General features: G+C 45.8%; 1 protein-coding gene across 1 annotated transcript; it reads right to left on the reverse strand.

Annotated features, from left to right (window-relative positions):
* Window positions 1–16,642: 16,642 nt before the first annotated feature.
* NGF (nerve growth factor) lies at window positions 16,643–17,420 on the reverse strand. The gene is given in 1 exon segment (NM_001194950.1): window positions 16,643–17,420. A coding segment is annotated over 1 exon segment (726 nt). The 3' UTR covers window positions 16,643–16,694.
* Between the last annotated feature and the right edge of the window lie 5,873 nt (window positions 17,421–23,293).

Genomic DNA, 23,293 nt, shown 5'->3' on the forward strand with positions numbered 1-23,293 from the left:
CCAAAGGCAGATGCTCAAGCACTGAGCCATGCAGGTGCCTCTGTTTTCTCCCTCTTGAGGAGATGTTATGTTCCTCTCTGCACCCCATACCTACTCACCTCCCCACTTTTAATGGTGTGTTCATGTTCTACCTCTGTTGCAAAATCTTCCCTTATTATTCAACTCACATGGATTTCTCATTCACTCATTAATTCGTCAAACATTCATTTAGCACTTTCTTCATTTAGGCCTTGATTAATATTGTCTTAGATTGTTGTCCAGTTTTTGCATGTATTTGCGATATATTTCTATTCATATTTAGTACATTTGTGACAGACATTAGTCCTGCTCTTCAGTATTTCTGGTTCTCTTGTGGGCACAGTAGGATCATACTTCCCACCTCTTGAAGTCAGTCATGCCATGTAACTTGTTTTAGCCAATCAGGTCAAGAAAATTTGACACCAGCGACACATTCAGGCAGAAGGTGAGGAAGGGTAAGTACAGGATTCTCCCTTCTTCCTGCTATTGCTGTGACCTGTGACACTCCACAAAGTTGAATCTCTGTTAATCTGGATTAACCTGCCCCCTCCATGACTTATGAAAGACATGTAGCATATATGAGCATTTAAGCGCTGATTATTTTAAGTTTTGGAAATTAGCCTAATGAGGTGTTTTATTTCCTGACTAAGGCTAAGCACCAGGATTGAGACTTTATTTGTTTCTGCATGTCTCATGGTACTATAAGCAGTATGGTGCACATACCAGGCTCTTAGCATTGGTTAAAGGAACATGTTTTAATTCAGTCATCATACCGTAGGATTGAAGGTAACTAAGATCATCTAGTAGCAACATTTATTTGCTTGTTTGAATCTCTTCCATAACTTTTTTGCCTGGTAATCAGTCTATTTAAATAATTCCAGTGATATGGGGCACCTGGGGGGCGCAGTGGTTGAGCGTCTGCCTTTGGCTCAGGTCCGTGATCCCAGGGTCCTAGGATTGAGTCCTGCATCAGGCTCCCCATAGGGAGTCTGCTTCTCCCTCTGCCTGTGTCTCTGTCTTTCTCTCTGTGTCTCTCATGAATAAATAAAATATTTTTAAAAATTAAAAAATTCTAGTGACAGGAGACTCTGTTTATTAAAAACAAATTATGCTAGGAAGTTCAGGCTCGTGTTGATCCAAAACTGATTTCAGTATAGCATCCTTCATCTGAGCTACCTCACAAGCTGTAAGGAAAAGCTGTAAGTTGGCCCAGCAACTTACTGTGTTGGTGCAGAGGGGAGGAGTGGCTCCCTCTTACCTGAGAGAATGCACATCAGTGAATTCCATGACTTGGGTTGAATATTCCTCCCTGTTCAAGAAAAACTTCAGAAAGCCCCAGGTCACTTGTGGAATAGCTTTTAAATGTATTGCTGTGGCATGCCATCATGCAAAGGAAGATCTATCCTTTTGCCACTCCCAAACTGTGCAACACACTGGTGGGGGTTTGAGGAAAAGTGGGAGCAATCTGTGACTATGAATTATGAGGACAAACAGTCACTATGTGGAACTCTACTCATTTATCCCATAGATATGATACAACACCCTGACTGATGGCTACAAAACCATGCAGAGATGCTCACCTCATCAGTCCTGGCCTCAGCTGTGCTGTCTGGCCACAGACCCTATACTTTCTCCAGGGAAAGTTCCATGATTAAATAGACATGGGAGGGTCCACCTGCAAGGATGCTGCTGACATGGACCTGAATAGAAGCCCAGAGGATAGTGATTTATTTCTCTGAGCTGCATCTCCAGGCTCTGCAGCTAGTGGCAGACTCTGCAGAGGGGCCATGTGTTCTACCCTTAACAGCACCCACAGCCTCGGAGCTATTCCAGCCTCAGAGGAGTTTAGAAAGTTGAAAGCTCAGCAGAGGAAATAATATCACAAATTAAATCGTTTTGAACCATAACAAAATGAGTTTTCCTTGGAAACTGTTTTGTTTCTTTAAATCAAAAACAAAACCTCTCAGACTGTGGAAAAACACGACCCAGAGACTTAGGCAATGTTGCAAGCCTGGGTACTTCTTTCTGCCCTTCCTTTCACTTGTTCAGTCCAGGAGACATGAGGCAGGGTCACACTCAAAGCTGGTGACATGAAACTTCTTTGACAGTTGGACAGTCCCTAGCATGTGACTTTCTAAAGTCCAGAGATGGAGTTTTCTTTAGGAGACTAGAAAGAAGAGAATAGAATAGAAAAAGGTGAGGAATTATTCAGTTCCTCCCTCAAACAATTACCTAACCTGTCTACTTCCCAGGCATTGCAGATGTGAGGAGGAAAAAGACTCATTTCCTATCTTCAAGGTGGACGGTATACTCATTCAATAAATAATTATGTTTTGATATATAGATATTCTTCATTATATATTAATATGTTGTATATTTGTCATTAAATATTAAATATATTTGTTATAGATTTATAACTGTAAAGCAGCTTTCTTAAGAATAATTCACATTGATTGAGTTCCGCTATGTGTCAAGAGTTCAATATTTCTCAATAAATCTAATGAAGGTAGAGGTACCACTACTATTCTCTCTATAGATGGAGAAACTGAGGCATAAAGTGTCTAAGTAATATGCTCAAGATCATGCAACAGGTAGGAAGTGACACCATGACTAGTACCAGATCTGTTTCTACAACCAATGGTTTTAACTGTGGAGTTATATATACACACTTTATTTAACCCTCCAAACAGACCTAGGACATGGGAAATTATATTGTAGTTTTACTAAATAAGGAAATGGAGACAGAGAATAAATAATAACCTGCTCATCCTCTCACATCTAGTGAGTGGCAGAGCCAGGGGTTGGCCCCAGCTTTGTGTGCAGCAGTAAGCTCTGGAGACAGTCCTAGGCAGCTGGTTAGGACAAACCCAGACTATTAGATATAGAAGGGGCTTTTCATATCAGTGAGCTCTGAGCATGGTGCCTGGCACCTACCACAATTTCTGTAGATATTTGTTGAAAAATTTAATTTGTACTTTAACTTCCTTATAAATGAAGAAACTGAGAGAATCAAAGAGGTAAGTGACTTGAGTTTGCATAGCTAGTCAATGTAATGAACTAAAGCTTCTTGCAAGAAGACAAGAACCTGGTCATTGTAATGGGGTGAGGCAGTATATCACCCATTGTAATGGGTGAGGCAGTATATTCATCAAGATAGGCTCTGTGTGTGTGTGTGTGTGTGTGTGTGCATATGTGTGTAGGCATATGTGTGTGTGTGCATGCACGTTTGTTTGTATAGCATCTTCAAATCCCAGTGGTTGAAAAGTCCAGAAAACAAAGGTTTCTTTCTTCCTTTCTTCCTTTTGCCTTTCTTCTTTCCTTCCTTCCTTTATTTCCTTTTTTTTTTTTTTTTTTGAGAAAACCAGAGATTGAGTGCAAGGTGGCAGGGAGGGACCCAGGGAAAGAGAAAATCTTAAGCAGGCTACACATCCAGCTTGGAGCCCGATGTGAGGCTCCATCTCATGACCCTGAGATCATGACCTGAGCCAAAATCAAGAGTCAGATGCATAACCAAGTGAGCCACCCAGGTTCCCACCAAAGGTCTATTTCTTACTTATGCTTAGACTCTGTAGGTTGATGAGAGACTCAGCTCACCTTGGTCTCTTAGGAACCAGGCTGACAAGAGCCCTACCCTCTTATGATTCCATCATGTCCACACAGAGCTCTGGAGTTCACTGCAGCAGGGAAGAAGAGTATGGAGAGCTGCACACTAGTGTTTGGATTCTTCTGCCAGAATATGACTCACATCGCTTCCACTCATTTCTCATTGACCAAAGCAAGTAAAGTGGCCACTCTTAACCTTATAGGGGGTTGGAAGTATAATCTTCCCTTGCACCTGGAGGGAGTTCGAACTGGAAATACTGGTGAACACTAACCATGTCTTCTTCAGTGGCAAGTTCTTACGTGTGTAGTCTCTGGACTTGGACAGTCACATCTATGAATTCCATCTGAGACATACTTGCCATTTTTATCTTGATTGAGTTAATCTCTCTCAATTGTGGCTTCCTCTTCCTTAAAATGGCAACAGTAGAAGTAACCTGTGAATCTCTTAATCCATGTGTCTGCAGCTACCTGCCTTATGTCTTCTTTGATGCTTCCTGAAGAAGCATAGGGACAGTTGCTTTGCTTTATCTCCTTTGGGTTACCTATCAGGCCACTCTACTCCCTCTGGGTGGTAAGCTAAAGTATCGTGTCCTAAAATATAATTGACAAATATTACCCCCGCCCCCACTATATAATACCTAGTAACACCTCAATAGAGCTAGTGTTCTGTAGAACACACTCTAGGAAGAATTGAGCCAACTCTGTCTTTTCAGGGATTCTGTGATTGTCATTAATGTTAAGATTTTCTGTCAAATAAATCAAAATAATACCACATGTGAACCACCACATGTATATGGGCCAACCAGTCACTGGTGTCAGACGAGTTAAAATTCTCCATGACTTTTCATGATTACAAATTATGTCTTTACATGGCTGCCTTGGCAATCTTTTAAAGTACAAATTGGGGCTTCATAGGCTTGCCATTGCTTATGGGATAAAATCTAGATTCTAGAAAGCAGTGTTCAAGGCTCATCATGAATGACTCCTAACTGTTTTCCCAGCATCATCTCTCTCCTGACTCCTAAGGACATCTTGGACTCTGTCCAAGCACCTTCCTCCAGTTACCCAGAATCCCATGCTTTGCTTTGCCTCCCTCCCTTTGTAAATGCTGTTTTCTCTGCCTGGGACTTCCTTTTGTCCTTGTAGGGTGCTCCTCCTCATCCTCTGAGCATAAGCTCAAATTCCCCCTTTTGTCAAAGGCATTGCTGACATCCTTAAGCAGAATTAAAAAGCTTTCTCTCACCTCATGTTACCTTTTACCACATTCTTATCTATTCCATTACTCACTAATTGGATTGGGTCTGGTTTTCCCACTAGACTGTGAGCTCTCTGAAGGCAAATACTTTGTCTTACTCATATCCTCCCCACCCAGTGTCTAGCACATAGTAGAAACTTAATATGTGCTTGTTGAAAGAATAGACGATTAAATGAAAGAACAATAAAAGTAGAGGATGTTACTGCCTGGTTACAGATTTGTAACTGGTGTTCAATAATCCAGGAATGAAGGAAAATGAGCTTCAAATTGCTTGGTCACCAGCTGTTATTTCTTACCAACAAGGAAAAACATTGAATAAATGGAAAGCAATGCTGAATGATGTGATCCTTAAGGAGTAGTGAAACCCTTCAGAGAAAGCTGTCAGGCAGGTACCTAGTGTTTTCTCAGAAAGGACTTTGTTTTTCATCCATATCAAAGCTTCTCTAGCATCCATATCTTCTCCCTCTTTGATTCCTTCCCTATGCTTTTAAGTATGTTCATACATTCCATGTTAAACAAGAAAAGCAAACAAGTAATCTCTAATCACGCCTAAAGTTCTACCTCTGAGTTCCACGATGGAATCTCAGGGTCATGATACACACAAAGTAGTTTGACTTCCTCAAGGCATTTGACAACATAGCTCATGAAATCCTTGCAGACAGGATGGAAAAAGCAGATTAAAGGTTTATGACAACTGAGTTTAAGAAGCACTGGTTGTAGATCAAAACTAATCTGGAGGCAGGTCTTGGTGACCAGCCAAGTGGCTCTCTCCCATGGCCTCATCTTCCTTTAGGCTCCTTGTTCTGCATTCCATTCCAGCCATGCTGGCCTCTTTTCAGCTTCCAGTACTTCTGGGCTCTCTTCACCACCAGACCTTTTACAAAGGCCTTTGCATCTGTCTGGAAACTTCTTTACTTTCATCCTCATCTGGTTGGTCCCACGCATCCCTCACCTCACACATGATCCTTCTCTCCAACTAGGTCAAACCCCTTTATTATGATGCTCAGGGGTCCCTCATATTTCCATTTGTAGCACTCCTCATGGCTGCAAAGTTATTTATTTTGGGGTTATCTTTCTTCTTCACTAGACTCTAAGGAGATGTTTCTTTTCCCATGTCCGATTTTTCTTACTGATGCAGTCTCAGTTCCTGTACAGCTCTTGGCTTGGATGAACAAATGAATGAATAGAAAAGCTGCAGTCCAAGTTAAGCAAATTCAAGACCTGAAAGTATGTGAGAGTGTGCTGCCTGGGGTCCAAAGTTGACAGGAACAAGCAAACAAATAAGGAGAGTGTTCAGACAAAGTGAGTTTGCAGTGAATTTCTTGGACCAAGGTCACATATGTTGGTATTTCTTTTAAAAGCTCCAGGTTGGCCCGAGTCACAGGCCTCAAGTCACAATCCTCTGGAGGTTGAGCGAATCGATCAGGATGTTGGATCACCAGATCAGGATTTAGAAAAAACGCAAGATCAAGGATCCTTCAAATTATTGGGCCTCTTTTATCAGTCTTACACTTTAACCTCTAGGGGGAGCTCTAGGCTTCTTCTCCTCTTACCAGGTGACCAAAGTAGAGGGGTGGGGCTCCTAATAGGAGGAATAATGCAATGATTAAGTGGAGATGGACTGAGCAGATGCTTTTATTCATCCCTTGTTTCATGGTTTTCTTTTGTTCTTAGTTTCTTTTCTTTTTCTTCCCTGCTGTTTGTCATCAGATGGGCTTGTTTGGATGAGATCACACAAGTTCTACAGCAGTCAGAGGTGCTCCAGGCCAGGTTGCCAGGGTGGGAGACATTATGGGGATATGAGGGGGTAGGAGGGGCAATGCTATAATTAGGAGTAAAGACCAAGATTTTGCCTGATGTATTATTGGTGCTTTTATGCCTTAAGCTGTCATCATGTTGGAAGGAAGCTGTTACAAAACATAGTTAACATGTCAGTGAGCCAGGCACTGTGCTAGGTTCTGCAACACCATAATGGGCTAGACATAGTTCCTGCCCACAGAGGCTTTCGATCTCACTGTTTAGTCAGCCACACTCCTATGTTTAACCTAAATAATAAGTGGCAGAGATGAAAGATGGAGGAGTACTGGTTTAATAATAGTATGAAAACAAAACACAACAAAAACCCAAGGAATTATAATTTACCATAAACTCAAAGTGAAAAAAATCTAGAGTGATGTGGCAGCTGAAAAAGTTTTTGTAATTTTAGGCTCCATTAATAGAAATATACTGTGTGGATCAAAGGAGTTAATAGTCCCATTGTAATTAGTGCTGGTCAGTCCACATCTGGAGTATTGTGTTTCCTTCTGGACACCACATCTGAAGAGAAACATGGACAAATTAGAGTGTCTCTAGTGAGGGCTGCCCGGGATGGTAAGGGGGCTGGAAACCCTATCATACACAGATAATTGAAGGACCTGGGAATGTTTAGGCTGGGAAATAAAAGACTTAGGTGGGGGATATAATAGCTATTTTCAAAGATTTGTCATATGGCAAAGGGCATGGGCCAACTTCATGTGTTGCTACAGAGAACACTTCTCAGGGATAGCTCTTGGGGGTACTGGTGGAAATGTTGGGGAAAGATTTTTAGTTTGACATGAGGAGAAATTTTCTAGTATCCAGGCTGTCCAATGGTGGACTGGGTGTTCTCTTTTCTTACCACTTCACTTTCTTGTCTCCTTTCCTGCCTCTCTTTCCAAGAACTGGTTTGCAGGTTCTTTTTTCCTCCCCAATGATCTCAAATTCCTGATTCTTCTTGGTCATGATGGAATGAAGTCTTAGAATTTACTTCTGTGTGAGTGGAAGGTAATATTGACAACTGACATCAAGCTGCTATGCTAAGCAGCTTATTGTGGTGATACTGATTTTTATTTAAAGCAAAGAATGGAATAAATATAGTCATCATTCCATTTTAGAGAGGAAGAAACAAAGCTTAGATGGCTTGCTTGAAGTCACATACCTAGTATTGTGGACTGAGTAATACACCCCTAAAATTCATATGTTGAAGCCCTAGCCCTCAATATAACTGCGTTTGGAAATGGGGCCTCCAGGGAAAAAAGTTAAAGTTAAACAAAGTCTTAAGGGTAGGGCTCTGATCCAATAGGGTTAGTGTCCATATAAGCCCTCTTCCTTTTCCTCCCGATTATGCCCCCTCCTCTCTCTCTCTTTCCCTTCCCTCCATGGGATGACATGGTGACAAGACACCATCTATAAGCCAGGAAGAGAGCCCGTACCAAAACTCAAATCAGCCAGCACACTGATTTTGGACTGCTCAGCCTCCAAAACTGAAAAAAATTATTTTCTGTTGTTTAAGCCACCAATGATATTTTATTAAGGTGACCCAACCTAACTAAAGCAGTCAGTAAATGAAGATTTGAACCCAGAAATTCTACTTTCATAGCCTATTCTAGCCACCCTGTTATACTTGCCTTTTCTCCACCAAAATATAAATTCATGAAAAAAAAAAGAAAAAAAAACCAGAAAAACAAACCAGGTAGATTCAGAGTTTGGACCTAAGTGGACTAATGGAGTAGGATTTTTTTTCCCAGTGAATGGGGGCAGGCGTACATGGCAGAAATAAGTAGGTAGCTTGTGTGAGTGTATTGAGGGCAGCATTGCTCAGTGTGTTCTTCTGGACTTGTCACTTCTTGCTACCTGAACTGTGCACAGTCTCTTTGTTAAAGGGAAATAGTACTCAGATCCACCCTGTAGTCCAGATGGTCTGCATGTGTCATCAGGCTGGACCTACTTTATTTAGTGGCACAGCCAGGATTCTGATTCAAATATTGCCTTCCTTCTCTGACACTCTCCCTTGGTGCCACAGGGATCTGGATATTCTATTTTAATTGTGTCTTTATTGCTTGACGTGGGACAAAGTCTTTTATAATGAATAAGACAATTGAAAAGCTCTTTCCTCTTAAGAGGCTCTATGACTCACTAAATGCACTCAAACCACAACTCAATAAAGCCATGATTAAAGTCTATGTCGAATAAATCTCTCAATGAGCAGAGTTTTGCGTGCTGTTACCACAAGTCATCCAAACCCTTTGATGTATGTTGGGCCCTCTTGCTCATAGACCCCTGTCCTATCATCACTTTCCCCAGCCATGAATCTTATGCCTGTGTGATTTCTCAGTGGAGAAGAAGTCTTGTCTAATGGGAGGTACAGAGGGAAGGCTTCCTGGAACATGTGGAGAAAAACCAGGAAAGTGACCCAAATGAAAGGTAAGACTAGAAGAAGAAAATCAGCAGCAAATGGATAGCTTTCCCAGCTGGACTCCTTGCCTGCACTGAATCCAGGGGCTGCTGGAATGAGTGAACAAGATTGATTTAAAGGAAGTTTTGCCCACATTTTCATCTTCTGGTTCTTGTTCTGTGTAGAATTATGTTGTGGAAAAAAAAAAAAAAACCACACAACAAAAAAACCACCCTTCAAACTGTGTCTGAAACAAAATTCTTTCCAGAGATAAATTTATATTTATCACCTGAGGCTGTAAGTACCAATACCAAGAGGTAACTGAATTATCTGAATATATGATTTCTGGTATACATGTACAACATTTTCTTTGATTTTATTGCTTCCGGCAACTATGAATTCAGAGAGAACTAACTGGCCATCTGTTCTGATAAACTTGAGGTGGCTTGAATTTTTTGCAATTTTTTTCGAGCAAAGTTTCTCTTAGGGCAATTGAAAGCCTCATTTCTTTGTGCATTCATGATGCTTTACTCAAAATAGTGATTTTTTTTTAACTTAACGGGTAAAAGGGAGATTGTAATTACAGCAGCAACTGTATAGATCCAGAAAGGAGCCACATAAAGAGAAAAGAATAGAAATGGATGTCCTTTTAATTTTTTAAAAGATTTTATTTATTCATGAGAGACACAGAGAGAGGCAGACACATAGGCAGAGGGAGAAGCAGGCTCCCTGAGGGGATCTCGATGCGGGACTTGATCCAAGGACCCTGGGATCATGCCCTGAGCTGAAGGCAGATGCTCAACCACTGAGCCATGCAGGTGCCCCTGGTTGCCCTTTTTAAATGATAATCTTCATATATGACTGACTGTAAAGAAACTGTATATTGCCCTTGAAGGGTGAAAGCCAGAGGTGGAAACTCCACATATGGCCATCAAGAGATCTGGTTTGGGGTTTTCAAGTGCTTCGAGTGCCTCCTGATGTGGTTGGGCTATGGAATTAATCTATTTAAAGCTGAAGGGAGACAAATTCTGAGACCAATTGGAGCTACTTGTTTTACACACTTAACTGTGACTTTTTTCATTTTTACAACCATTGCCGATAGCTATATCAAGTGTTATGTAAACTGTTCTGGGTGCAGTAAAAACAGCCCCTGGGGGAAATTTTAGGACAGATCGGAATGTCTCACAGTGTTGAGGATGACTTTTCATCCCTCTGTTATCAAGATGGAGAAACTGGGGATCAGAGAAGAAAGGGAACTTGCTCAGATTTATTTTGTGAGGGAGAGGCTCTGTATCAGGCTTCTGTGGTGGTGCTTTGCTTGTCACTGACTCTTTTTCTGCAACTAGGATCGAGCCTGGTGCTGAGTGGCAGATGCCCCCTTTTCTTCTTCTTCTTTTTTTTAAGATTTTATTTATTTACTCATGAGAGACACACAGAGAGAGGCAGAGACACAGGCAGAGGGAAAATCAGGCTCCCTGTGGGGAACCTGATGCAGGACTTGATCCCAGGACCCCAGGATCATGACCTGAGCTGAAGGCAGACACTCACCACTGAGCCACCCAGGTGCCCCATTTTGGTATTTTCTTTAGCAAAACCCACCCAGCTGGATCAGAGAAGATCCAGCATCATAGCTCTTGAAAGCCGAGGGAGTGCCCAGAAGACCCAGATTCCCACCCGGGTGTTGACCCATCCAAGTGCCACCTCTGCACCAAGGAAACGGACCTGCTGGTTCTTGCTTTTACTGACAAGAGAAAGAGCTGGTACCTAGGTGCCAAAGCCAGATCCCTGATGTGCACGGGTGTGGGTGGGGTGTGGGATGGTTAGTGCCAACCTCTGTAGAGCCTCAGGAATGAACTCCGCTTGCAACAGCCTTCTCCTGGCAAGAGTTAATGCTAAGGTGCAGCCGGAGGAATGCGAAGGCTGCAGAGCCAGCTCAGGGGATTGCTATTGCAATCAGGACGGCCCGAGTCAGAGCTCCAAAGTCCTTTGAAGGGATGCCAGCTCAGACACATGTTTCCAATTATCATATGCAATCTTGAGTCAGTGTGCAAGTTGCACTTTCATTATGTCAAAGTGAAAGGAATGGTGAGGGCAAGTTAAAGGGGAGAGAGGCCGCCAAGCCCAAGAGGGCACAGAGCTGTGGCACCCAACATCAGCCTAGGCGGCTGGCAGGCCTCCGACCCAAATCCATCCCTGAGGCTAGAGGCTTGTGGTGCCCACTCTGAGGGCCAATCTTTTTCCTACTCATTTTGGGGATTAAGTAAACCCGGCTGATAAGGCTGGAGGAAGCTTCATCTTCAAGAAACTCTTTGACTCTTTTTGCATTTGGGCTGAGTATGAAGATTTTGTGGATAGCATGCAAGGACCTTGTGTTCATCCACAGGATTTCACACCGTTCTTCCTTGGGTTTTCCCAAGGTCTGTCTGTGCAGGAGAAGTTAGTTCCCCTTTGCCAGTTTATAGCTCAGAATGAGGCAGCTCTCCTCTCTCCCTCATCCAGGGTTGGGCAATCTCTTGGGTGGGTTTTACATGGTGTGTAAATCTAGATAAAGTCCTAATGCAAATGATAATTTCATTTGATTTTTTTTTTCCAAACAGGTCTTAGAAGTTGTTTCCTTCAGGAAGTCTTCCCTGATTTACTCTTTCTACCTGATTGCTTCTTAGCACTGTGGCTGTCGTTTTGAATGTTTATCTGCACCGGTTTATATGTTCCTCTGTGTTTTTAAGTCAGTATGAGTGTAGGTTGCGCCGGCTGCTTCTTAGCTCTGGAGGGCTCTCTTTGTATGTGTCTTTGTGTGTTGTGTCTATATGTGGGCATACATGTATATATATAGCCATGTGCCTATTTATATGTTTTATATACAATGATTTACAAAGTGCCAAGCACTGGACTAAGTGCCTTACAATTCAACAAAGTTGGCTCTATTATTATCATCCACATTTTCCATATAAGAAGACTGAAGTGCAGAGAAATAAGGTGATTTGTCTGATATCACTCAGCCAAGCTTGTGGTGGGACCAGGATTCCATTGCGGCAGTCTGATTATGCTCATCGCCCTGACACCAACCTCTGAAACCTTCTCTGATGACTCTCGTGCAGTGACCTCAGGAAGGTCTTTAACCCCTTAACTCATTTATTGCTGACACAGGGGAGGCACAGACAGGGTGTATGTTTGGGGGCAGGGTGCTGGACAGGGGGTGGAGAAAAAGATAGGAATTCAATCTGTCTTAACCTGCCCTAAGGCACTGATCAAGTGCCTGTCACATGCAAGATCGGGCCAGGTGCCAAGGGGACACAGATGAAACGCATCCTTGATTTTAAGGAGCAGCCCTGGGTTGGAGGGCTTCTCTCCAGGCTTCTGCTGCAGGAAGGCCTGCCCAATTTAAGCTTGGCCCTGGACCTCCCGAGCTGTCTCCACCAAACCCAGGTGAATTTTGAGAAGGTCGCGGCTTTTTTGTTGCACACCCAAGTGAACTGGACCAAAACAGATCCCACGTGCTTGACACGTGGAAATCCTCAGAGCCAGTGGTTTATAAACTTGCCAAAGGCCAGAGGAATAAACACATCCCAGAGAACCGTGGAGTAGTCCTCTGGCAGTGAGGCATGCAAACAGAAAGCACAGATTTCTGGCACGCGCCTTAAGGTGGTCCTGGGTTTGGAACCCAGAGGCTTGCTCAGAGCTGAGCCGCATGAAGTGCTTAGTACTGTGCTGGCACGTAGCAAACTCTTAGGGAATGGCAACAATCACCACTAAGATTGCTTGTCACAGAAGGACCTGTGATGCATATATGAAACTGTTCATGAACCTCCTGGCCCTGTTGAAAGCTGCTCCGCCCTGTTCGAACATCCTTTCAGGGTTTTGCAGCCAACTCAACTTTTCAAAACTAAAACTTATGACATCCTTCTGAAGTGCTAGGTGCTTATGGATCTTTATATATTATCTCCTATAATCATCTCTAGGCCCTCTGAGAAAAGTGCAATTATTATTCCCATTTCTCAGATGAATAAATTGAAATTCAGAGAAGTGAAACAACTTGCCTAAGGTCACAAAGCCTAAGTAGAAGTACCTGGCTTGTCCGCCTCTGAAGCCCACACCCTTCACCATGACTCTAGAACCTTTAGAATGTGTGTGGCCTTCCTGAGCCCGGGTTCAAACAGAATCTGAAGCTGAAGAACTGCTGGCTCTTGCTCTTGACCTTCTGGGCCTGGCCATGCTGTACCCATACACATAGTCCATGACATCCGCTGACCAGACGGTTTCCTTTACCCAATTTATACCTCTGCCAATAAACTGGGGTCCTGTGAGTACCAGCATAGCTGTTACTTGCCTACAATCATTACAGGAATCGTTCCGTTTAGGATATGTTACTTTTTCCTTATACATGCATAGGATGTGGCTGTTTACTTTCAAATATGTGGTTTTGCTTCCTGGTCATAACTCTGGGAGATAGGAATGGTTATTTTCATTTCCCAGCTTCAGTATCTGAGGCCAAAAAGGAGCCGTGGCTGGCCAAGGCTCACAAACAGGAATGGGGGAGTGGGGCCTAGAACCTAGCTCTGCTGACACCAAGCTCCTTGTTTGTGGCATCACACCCGGGCTGCTGCCTCAGTACCTGGGGCCTGGGGGGCTCCCCCTGTTCCATTCAGGCCCTTGGAAGAAAGCCTGAGGTCCCTGCCGATTGGGGCCCTGGGATCCTCACAGCCCACACGTGCACTCAGCTCTGCACCCCCCGATTCCTAACTACTCCATTCTCTAAGGAGCAGAGACACATGGCCCAGGAGGGGCAGATCCTGCCCCTGTGTCCCCTGTCCTCCATCCAGTTCTGCCTCGGACACTTCTCCCATAATACAGATTATACAGAGGAATAAGTGGTGAGACTTTGGAGAAGAACATTCCTGTGTCTCATGGGGATGAACATGGCCATTTGCTGGCTGCTGAAAATCTGGATCTCTGGGGTAGGTGTTTTGCTGGTGGTGGAAGCTGATCTAGGGGAGGCTAGCGCTCCAGCTGGAGGAGGAGAGGTCAGAGGGACGGACTTGGAGTATAAACTAGAGCCAGGCACCATATTGCTCTCGTCCCCCAAAACCAGGAATTTTACTTTTGCTAGGAGGGCTGGGCCATGTCAGGCTGAGGATGAGCCAGGGTCTGCTCTAGTTTTCTTTGGCATGCTAGAAGGAGGCCTTCCGGGGAGGGTGTCTGCTCTGACTCTCCAGGCTTTGGAGAACTGGGTGGGAAATCTCAGCGAGGTGAGCACAGGAAGGGCTGGGGAGATTCTCAGTAGGACATAATGGGTGGTTTTGAGCTATTGTTCCAATGTGTTCAAGTGTCTGGCACCCTGGTGACCTGGGCCAGTCTCTCAGAGGCAGGCCGGTGGATCTGGAAGCCAGAACTCCCCTCTGGGGGGGGGAGGGGCGGTTTGTGGGCAGAGTCCAAGCTGCACAACCACTAGGCTCCGGGTTGTTTTTGGACTGTTCCTGGTGTGAAAACACTGCCTCCCACACAGCGACTCGGGAATTGGGCCTCGAGCTCTGTTGCCTTTGGGGAAGGCCTTGGCGTTAGTGGGGTGAGGGAGACCTCCTCTTACCTGACCCTCGACCCCCGTCCTTCCTCAGAGCCTTGGAGGCTGCCTTCCCTCCAGGCAGGCCGGGAGAGTCCAGAATATATATTCTAGATGTCCCAGTGGCCTACAGCGCAGGGAGTAGCTGCTCACAGATGAAGCTTTGGGACTGGGAGCTTCCTAAGTGTCTCCCTCACTGGCTGCCCTTGTCATATCCAGGGCCCCCCAGGCCTGCCAGCCCTTCCTTGGGGGAGGCCCCCCAAGAACTGTCTGCAGGCGGAGCCAAGAGGCTGAGGCCACTGGCGCTAGAGCCCAGAAAAAAGCCACAGACACAGGCCAGCAGGAAGGCTCCCTCTCCCCAGCCTTTATCTGACCAAGTATCTCGGCACACAATGTTCTGGTTGGTGTTTCTTGAACATAAATCTTTATTCCAATTGCAGTAGCTTTGATAGGAAAAACAGGGCACATTTCATCATATTCTTACCCTAATCAAATGTCTCTCTTCCCAAAGCTCTCCACGTTTCTAATCTGCCCTATTTGGATTGGGTTGGGGGGTGGGTGGGACAGACAGTTACAAAGGAATGAATAGGACCCTTTGCTTTTTTTTTTTTTTTTTTTTTTTAAATCAGAGGGACCATTTAGATCTAAAATCTAGAGCAGGGCTTTCACCCTGGGCAGGAAACGATGGCAAGGAAAGCAAAAATTCTATTTCAATGTAAATGAGATTTACATTGAGGGGAGAAATTGTGCCTTCAGGGGAAAAAATTAAAAAGTTACTGGGGAAGGTGGCAGCTTGAGGATGGGTGGAGCCCTGCTCTCTGTCACTCACATGTCTGGCCAAGACCTCTTGAAGTAGTCAGTGTTGAGGAGTACAACCCCTCAAAACATGACTACTCAGGGTGTTGGAGTTTGGGGAGGCCTGGGATCCTGAGGCTGGTTAAGTACCACACATCTTCCTCCTCTTCCTTCTCCGTGGCCCCCTCCTCCCCTGCCTCTCCTCTCCACTCTCCTGTTCCCAGTCCCCTATCGGGGAGGCGCAGGAGGGCAATGTTCCCTTCTGGCCTGGCCCACTTTTCCTCTGTACCTCCCTGGCTTTTGTGTCAGTTCTTACCCTGTTTACCTCTTTTCTCCACCCTCCATCTTCTCTGCAGGTCCCCTGACCCCATCCACCTTCGGCCACTTGTGGAAGTCACCCAATTAGAAATCAAATAGTTCTTTCTAGGTAGGTCTCTGGCCTCCCTGATTATAGGCCAACGTTGGGACCGCTGGACGTTGCTGTGGGCTGTCAGTGGGTGGCAAGAGGGCTAGAGGCCTTCATGTTTTCTCAGATAATGAAGACTTGGGCAGGAAGCCCCTGGGGGCTAGGTGGGGACCAGCCGTTAGTCCTAAGGCAATGTTACCATGAAATCAGATCTACCATGACAGAGATTATTTCATTACCGTTCTTCCAGACAGCATTTCAGGCAAAAGCACATCTCCCCCTAAAAACAAGCCAACCTCATAGGTCTTTGGTGCAAGTCTCCTCCTACTATACAGCGAGTCGCCCCCAGGACCCAGCCTGGGCATCGCTGAGGTGGGGACCTGCTTCTGCTGAGGCTCCATGGACTTCCCCCAAGTAAAGCAATCAAGGCCCACGCATTGGGGCGGTGGGACAGGTAATCCAAGGATTTAGGTAGCTTTGGCTCTGGAATGCAGAGCAGAGTGCAATCCAGCAGACTTCCCTTTCTAATTATGTCCGGCTTAGGCTAATATGTGAACCCAGTCAGATTTCCCTGAAGTTTGCAGAGCTGGCTGGGGTGGGGTGAGAGTTACAGCCAGGGGACGCTGTGGGTAGTCCACCCGCACAGCACAGCGGCCGGGGCTTGCACATGGTCACACTGGGAGAAAGAACTGGAGCGCCGGCACCCCGGATGCTTCCAAAAATTTAATAAATAATGATTTTTTAAAACTGTATAAACTATAAATTACCATGCAGTCCTTATAATTTAAAATAATTTACAGGTTGAGGTAGGGAGGGGCCCAGGAGGGTGTGGAGGGGGGCGCGGGGAGGGTGGGGGCCGGCCCGCAGGTCAGGCTCGTCTCCCGGCCTTCCTGCTGAGCACGCACACGCAGGCCGTGTCGATCCGGATGAACCGCCAGGCAGCCTGCTTGCCGTCCATGGTCAGCGCCTTGACGAAGGTGTGGGTGGTGGTGCAGTAGGAGTTCCAGTGCTTGGAGTCGATGCCCCTGCACCCGCTGTCCACGGGGGTGGGGTCCCGGCACTTGGTCTCAAAGAAGTACTGTTTGAACACACTGTTGTTAATGTTCACCTCTCCCAGCACCATCACCTCCTTGCCCTTGATGTCGGTGGCTGTGGTCTTGTCGCCCACCCACACGCTGACGCTGTCGCACACCGAGAACTCCCCCCGGTGGAAGACAGGGTGGGACGAAGACCGCTTGCTCCTGTGAGTCCTGTTGACGGAGGCGGTGCTGCCGGCCTCCAGGTCCAGGTCCTGAGCGTCCGCAGCCACAGGTGGGGGGTGCGTGCTGAACAGCACGCGGGGCGAACGCAGTCGCCGCTTTTTAAAGAGTTTGGGATCCACAGTGATGTTGCGGGTCTGCCCTGTCACCCTGGCAGCTATTGCCCCGGCCGGGGCGCTGCGGGCTCTGCGGAGGGCTGTGTCAAGGGAATGCTGAAGCTTAGTCCAGTGGGCGTGGGGGATGGCGTGTCCTGCTGGGACATGGCTCTCTGGATGCGGTTCTGCCCGGATGCCGATCAGAAGAGCTGTGATCAGAGTGTAGAACAACATGGACATTACGCTATGCACCTGCCAGGAAACAGAAACAAGGGTTAGTCCACCGGAGCCCAAGGGCAGGGTGACCTTGGAATTCACCGTCCAAACTGGGAGACTTTTGAGAGTGAAAGGGGCTGCTGGCCATAATTACCTGGGACAGTAGGCATCTATCTGCAGGGCTGGCTCAGATGACTGGAGATATGGTCACACCATGGATGGGTAGGCTTTTTCAAGAAGGGACAGAGCCAGGGCACTCCGGGGTGGCTCAGTGCTTGAGCTTTGGCTCCGGTTGTGATCCCGGGATCCTGGGATCAAGCCCCGCATCAGGCTCCCCTCAGGGAGTCCCTGCCTCTTTCTGTGTCTCTCATGAATAAATAAATTAAATCTTACAAAAAAAAAAAAAAGGAAGGGACAGAGCCCCTGAAATTCTGCCCTTTGGCTCCATGTGAACTTGCTAGCACTGTATGCAGAGTCCCTTGAGTGCTGTGCCTGCCCACCTGAGGCAGCTGAGGGCGGGCGGTGTGTGCCTGACACCTGTCCTTAGTGCTGTTTCCTGCCCAGTGGCTTGACTCCCCCGGGGAAGGCAGTGGGAAGGGTTGCTGGGGACTAGTCTGGACGCCTCAGCCCTGAATACACCCTCTTCAGACAGCAGCACTGGCTCAGCTCTGAGATCTGGTGACTCCGGACCCTCATTACAAGTCCATGAAGCATCATGTTTGGTCAAAAAGCATATAGCTCTGGACCATGATTGCCAGCCTATTCAGCCACCAGTCAGCACTCACAAATACCGATGCTGAGGATAGCTCCTTGTTGTGTGAAGTTTTAAAACTTCTCAAGCACATTCGTTTCTAATTTCTCATTAGTCTGTGTGTTGGGTTAGGATTTTTCATCTTTCTTTCATATACAAAGAAAGTAATCCACAGAAAATTAACCAACAGGTCTAAAGTCATCAGTGCCAACAGGACTCGAAATAGAACCCAAAGCTGACCCGTTACTCTGCCAGCCGACCCTTCCTCCCTCCTCTTCACTTGCTCTTTCATTCTTACAGGTACCTTTGCCTGTTATTATTTACTCTTATGTGAGTATAAACCAAATGGCAGAAATCCATCTGTCCCCAAGAGGCAGTGCAAGCCCCTCTGGAGCATGGTCCAGACAGGGCTCCGCACTGCACTAGAGTTGCCCACCAGTGATCACCCCCAGGGCAGCTAACTGTGAAGGCCCCAATCACTACCTGTAGATGGATATTAGGTGTCACCTCCTCTGCAAAGCTTCCCTAAATCTTGGTAGGGTTAAAGGCATCCCCTAGAGGGGGTGCTCAAACTTCCTACTCCATCTCTACCGCCTCCCCATTCCCACAGATCGTTCTGCATTGGATCTGGATCCAAACCTTATTTGGATTCCCAGCTCAGTTACTTGTTAGCAGAGGAAAGTCCCTTAATCTTTCTGAGCCTTCCTTTCCTCATTGATAAAAAGCAGGTGCTAAACACTATTTCATGGGTTGTTGTTAGGATTGAAAGGTGCCCACACACCTACTTAATTCTGAGTCATTCCAATGTCCTGTGGTCAAGGACTTCGTCTTCTTCAGTCACACTGCTGCCTGTTCTGTCTCTGAGCCGGTTCCATGCACACCTTTTCATAGCACGCTCATTACCTTGATTAAATTTCTTTTCAAGCTCAGTGATTTAAGCTTGTCTCCCCCACTGGCTGCAAGAGCACACAGCCATGTCTAATCCACCTGCCCTAATCACTCGATCCCTCGTTGTGCACCTCCCCTGTCTTCCATGGTGGCTGTGCATAGCCCTATCATCTTTCCTTAGTGCTGTGGTTAATCGAGTGCATGTCTGACTCTTCAGAGCACTTTACAAGCTGTACCATTTGTAGCTGTATATTTCTGGGGCCATGCGCAGTGCTGGCATACAGTAGGTCCTCAAAAAATATAAGAAGAATGAATAAAGCAATGAATGGGGATGGCTTGAGAAGCTCACTCTCTGCCTTCTTTTCACTGTGGTACATGCTTTCTTTTGGATTTTGTGGACATGGCTGATTGCTGCATTCCTAATCTGTTTCAAAGTGATACATTCTTCTCCTCAATACTATGCCTTTTTTTTTTTTTTCAGCTGGAACTAGGCAGCTCTTTGGTGAGACACTAAAAATAAAACCACCAAAATTCTTTTCTCTTGGGTTACTTTGAAAAACATTGGTGTTTGCCCCAATCCTCCAGCCGGCCATGCTGATGAGGTGGTGGCACATCTGGGCTTTGACCACTGCTGGGCCTGCTGGCTAATGGTCTGGAAGATAATTGTCCAGGCAATTGCCACAGAACGGATCATTCGGTTGGTTGGCAGCTGGGTCAAGCCTCTTAGTTTGCTCCTTTTCTTTCTTCCCAATACATGGTAGCTCTCATCAGATAGAAGAAGGGAGAAGAGATGAAACCGAAATTCATCCGTTTATATCCAAATTAGTAACAGACTTTGGATGGGGAAATGGATCTCTCATCAGATAGAAGAAGGGAGAAGAGATGAAACCGAAATTCATCCGTTTATATCCAAATTAGTAACACTTAAAATTTGGATGGGGAAATGGAAAAAAAAAATAACCCACTAAAATTTAGAGTTTTGATGGTAATGAGGGACATACTGCTCCCTATTTCCCATGACCAGAGGTTCCTACCTCCTCCTACAGTCTCCTCTTTGGTAAGGTCATCCTCTTCTAAGGAGTCAACTGAGACTTCTGTGGGATTGATGCCCATCCATACCGCACTTCCAGCCTGACTTCTCTTTTGAAAGCCTGTCCTGAACCTCCAGCAACTCTCCACAGATCCTGATGTTTTAAATGCAAGGTACCCCAAACAAAAATCTTTACATTCCTGCTCCTCATTAGGATAATCACTCCCTGCCCTCCCTGTACTCAACAGCAGCAGCCCCATTTTGGACCACTTGATGTTTTATGATGGAGTTCCACAGCTGCTATCTCCTGTGAACACCGCCCCTCCCCCCCAGATGTATTTCTCCAACCTTTTGCTTTATTCTGGTGCTGGAACCACCATCTATTTGTTCACCGGCTCCAAACCTCAGCTTGCCACTGGCCTCTGCTCCTTCCTCCCAGCCCTCCCCCAGAACTCTGCATTCTGCTCCGGTAGCATCTCTTGAAACTGTATTTTCTATTCTCACCTCTTATTCCTAGTTCAGGTCACAGAACAGTCTCCCAACTGATGTCCTGGAGGCTCCTCTCTCTTCTCCCAGTGCCAACTGCCCCTAGCTACCCCATTTAACTTCTTGAAGCACCGCTCTGATCACATCACCCTGCCCAGGAGATCCAGCGGTGAGTGGTAGTCTAGGGAGCCAGGAACCAGGCAGACACTGCCCTTCTTCTACTCCCCTTCCATGTTTTGCATTTCAGGCGAATGGCACTCCTGTGGCAGTGCAGGCTCTGTGCTTCCCCACATTGCCCCTGGTTCAGACTCTTTTATGCCTGGCATATTCCCCCTCGCCCTCCTTGTGCCTTTTCTGTTCCCCATCTCTGCTGGTTGAAGTCCTACCATGTCATCTTTTAGCACGCAACTTAAACACCACCTCCACTGGGGACCTTTTTCTATTTCTACAGAGACAAACTCTCTCCTTTCTCCACCTCTGTAAAGTATTTCCTTAATGCTGTCTTAGGGCAGTTGTGTTCTCTTATCTTCCCACCTACAGGCAAACCCCCTAGAGATGGCAAAGCATCCTATACATCTCCCTTGTGTCCAGGTGACCTAGTGTTCACAGGTGACTCCAGCTCTAAGAATCAGTGAGTATGTGGATGAGTCCCTTGCTTCTGTGCTCCTTCATTTCTTCATGTGACTGCGGATCCTTAAGAAATCTTCCAGCTTAGACATGCTTTGAGTTTAAGCATCCATACAGGTCACTGTGCTGCCTACCACTCTGCAGGTTCTACTGAACTGACTTCACAAAGTTCTTTAAGTCAAATGTGATTTCTCAGTTCGCTGTCAGAATAACACATGGTAGTGGAGGGTATTTAATCACAGCGGAGATCTACATCGGGGACAGGTTGTTTTATTAAGATTTGAAAATGTTCCAGATATATCTCTTATTTGGGCTTTAGATTAAATTTTTTTTAAATTGATTCACTCATAATAGCATGCCCCATAATCTTTTTAAAAAAATTTATTTATTAATAATAAAAGTATACTTCCTAGCTTTTTTGTCAAATGAGAATATTGCCATGTCTGACATTTTCCCATAATGTGGTGATGATATAAAATATCTTATTTTTATTTGTTTATTTTCATGAAGCTTTTTATTTTAGTTCCAGTTTAGCAAACCGTGTTGTATGAGTATCGGGTATATAATACAGTGATTTAACAATTCTGTGCATTACTCAGCACTCTTCATGATAAGTGTATTCTAATCCCCTTCACCTACTTCTTTTTAAATTAAATATGTCTTTCTTTTTCTTTTTTTAAAGATTTTATTTATTTATTTGAGAGAGACAGAGAGAGCATGAGCAGATCCCAATGCAGAGCTGGATCCTAGGACACTGAGATCATGACCTGAGCCAAAGGCAGGTGCCTACCTTACTGAGCCACCCAGGTGTCCCAAATAAGTCTTTCTTTTTAAAAATCATCAATGAAGCAACAAAGAAAAGAAAAAAAAAAGTATGATTTCTATTCTAGTGATATAATGAACAAAGCACAATTTACAAAAGAACATTCTCTCCTTGGTTGATGTGAACCAGGGAGTGAGTTTTATTTATCTATTTTTAAAAACAGCCTTTGAAGCCTTTCTCCTGAAGACATGACAGTCCTTGCCAGCGCTTCACTAAGCAGAGCCCTGTGAGCTGAATGATCAGCCGGGGATGATGCCATTAGGGGCTCACACGTGGGAACGTGTCTGTGTCACTGCTGAATGTTCTGTGTTTGTTCCACTTCCTAGTCTGAATGGAGAATCAATGATGAAGAGTGTGTGTGTGTGTGGGGGGGTGCCTTTTATCCAGGGCTTCTGTGAGTGCCCTGTTCTGGGCCAGTGGTACATTCTGTGGGTTTCCAGTGGTTCCTAGCCCCAATAATAACAGAAATTTCCTGAACGATCCCACATTCTTGTGGCGAGGAGGGCTGATGGCACCAGAAGATCGTACCTGGGGAGGTGCACTGTCCAGGGAGGGTGATAATTCCTGCCTCAGAGGGGTGGTGCCTAGAGCTGTTAGTGATTCTGGGGCCAAGGATTGGCTCAGTGAATTGGAGTCATTAGTGTTAGTGAGACGAGGTTCCCATGGCTGAGAAAATCCAGCCTCTTCCTCTTCCTCCTCCTGCTCCATCTCCTCCATGAGAGTGGGCCAAGGGTCATTTTCAATGTCCCCTTGGCCTTGCTTGAAATGTACACCTGCTGCTGTCTTCAGTTGTAAAGACTGGGACACCCCCAGTTGTCAGGGCCCTTGTGGAGTGTGAGAGGCATTTTGTGGCTCCTCAGCTCCCTCAGGCAGGTACCCCTGGGGCCGCAACAGAGAAAAACATTGCCAGGATAGAACCCAGTGAGCGTTTCTCCTGGCATCTCCTGGGGGAAGCTAGGAGTGGAAGGGACACCAGAGATTATCAAGTCCAGGGGTTCAGGGCATCAGAATCACCTGGAGGTTCTGCTAAACTGCAGATTGCTGGGCCCCACTCCCAGAATCTCTGACTCGGTAGATCTAGAGTGGGGCCTCTAAATCTACGTTTCTCACAAACTCCCCAGTAATACTGATGCTGCTGGGCCGGGGACTGCATTTTGAGAACCAGTGATCTGGTCCAATCCTTAAACTTGACAGAGGAGATACATGGATGTTGGGCTGTGAGTGACCTAAGGTTCTGCAGCTAGTGAGTGGCAGGCTCTGCACATGGGTGCTTGGCATTGCTCAGCCTTAGC

The sequence above is a fragment of the Canis lupus genome, chromosome 17 (genome assembly GCF_011100685.1).
Source record: "Canis lupus familiaris isolate Mischka breed German Shepherd chromosome 17, alternate assembly UU_Cfam_GSD_1.0, whole genome shotgun sequence".
In the NCBI taxonomy this organism is placed as follows: Eukaryota; Metazoa; Chordata; class Mammalia; order Carnivora; family Canidae; genus Canis; species Canis lupus.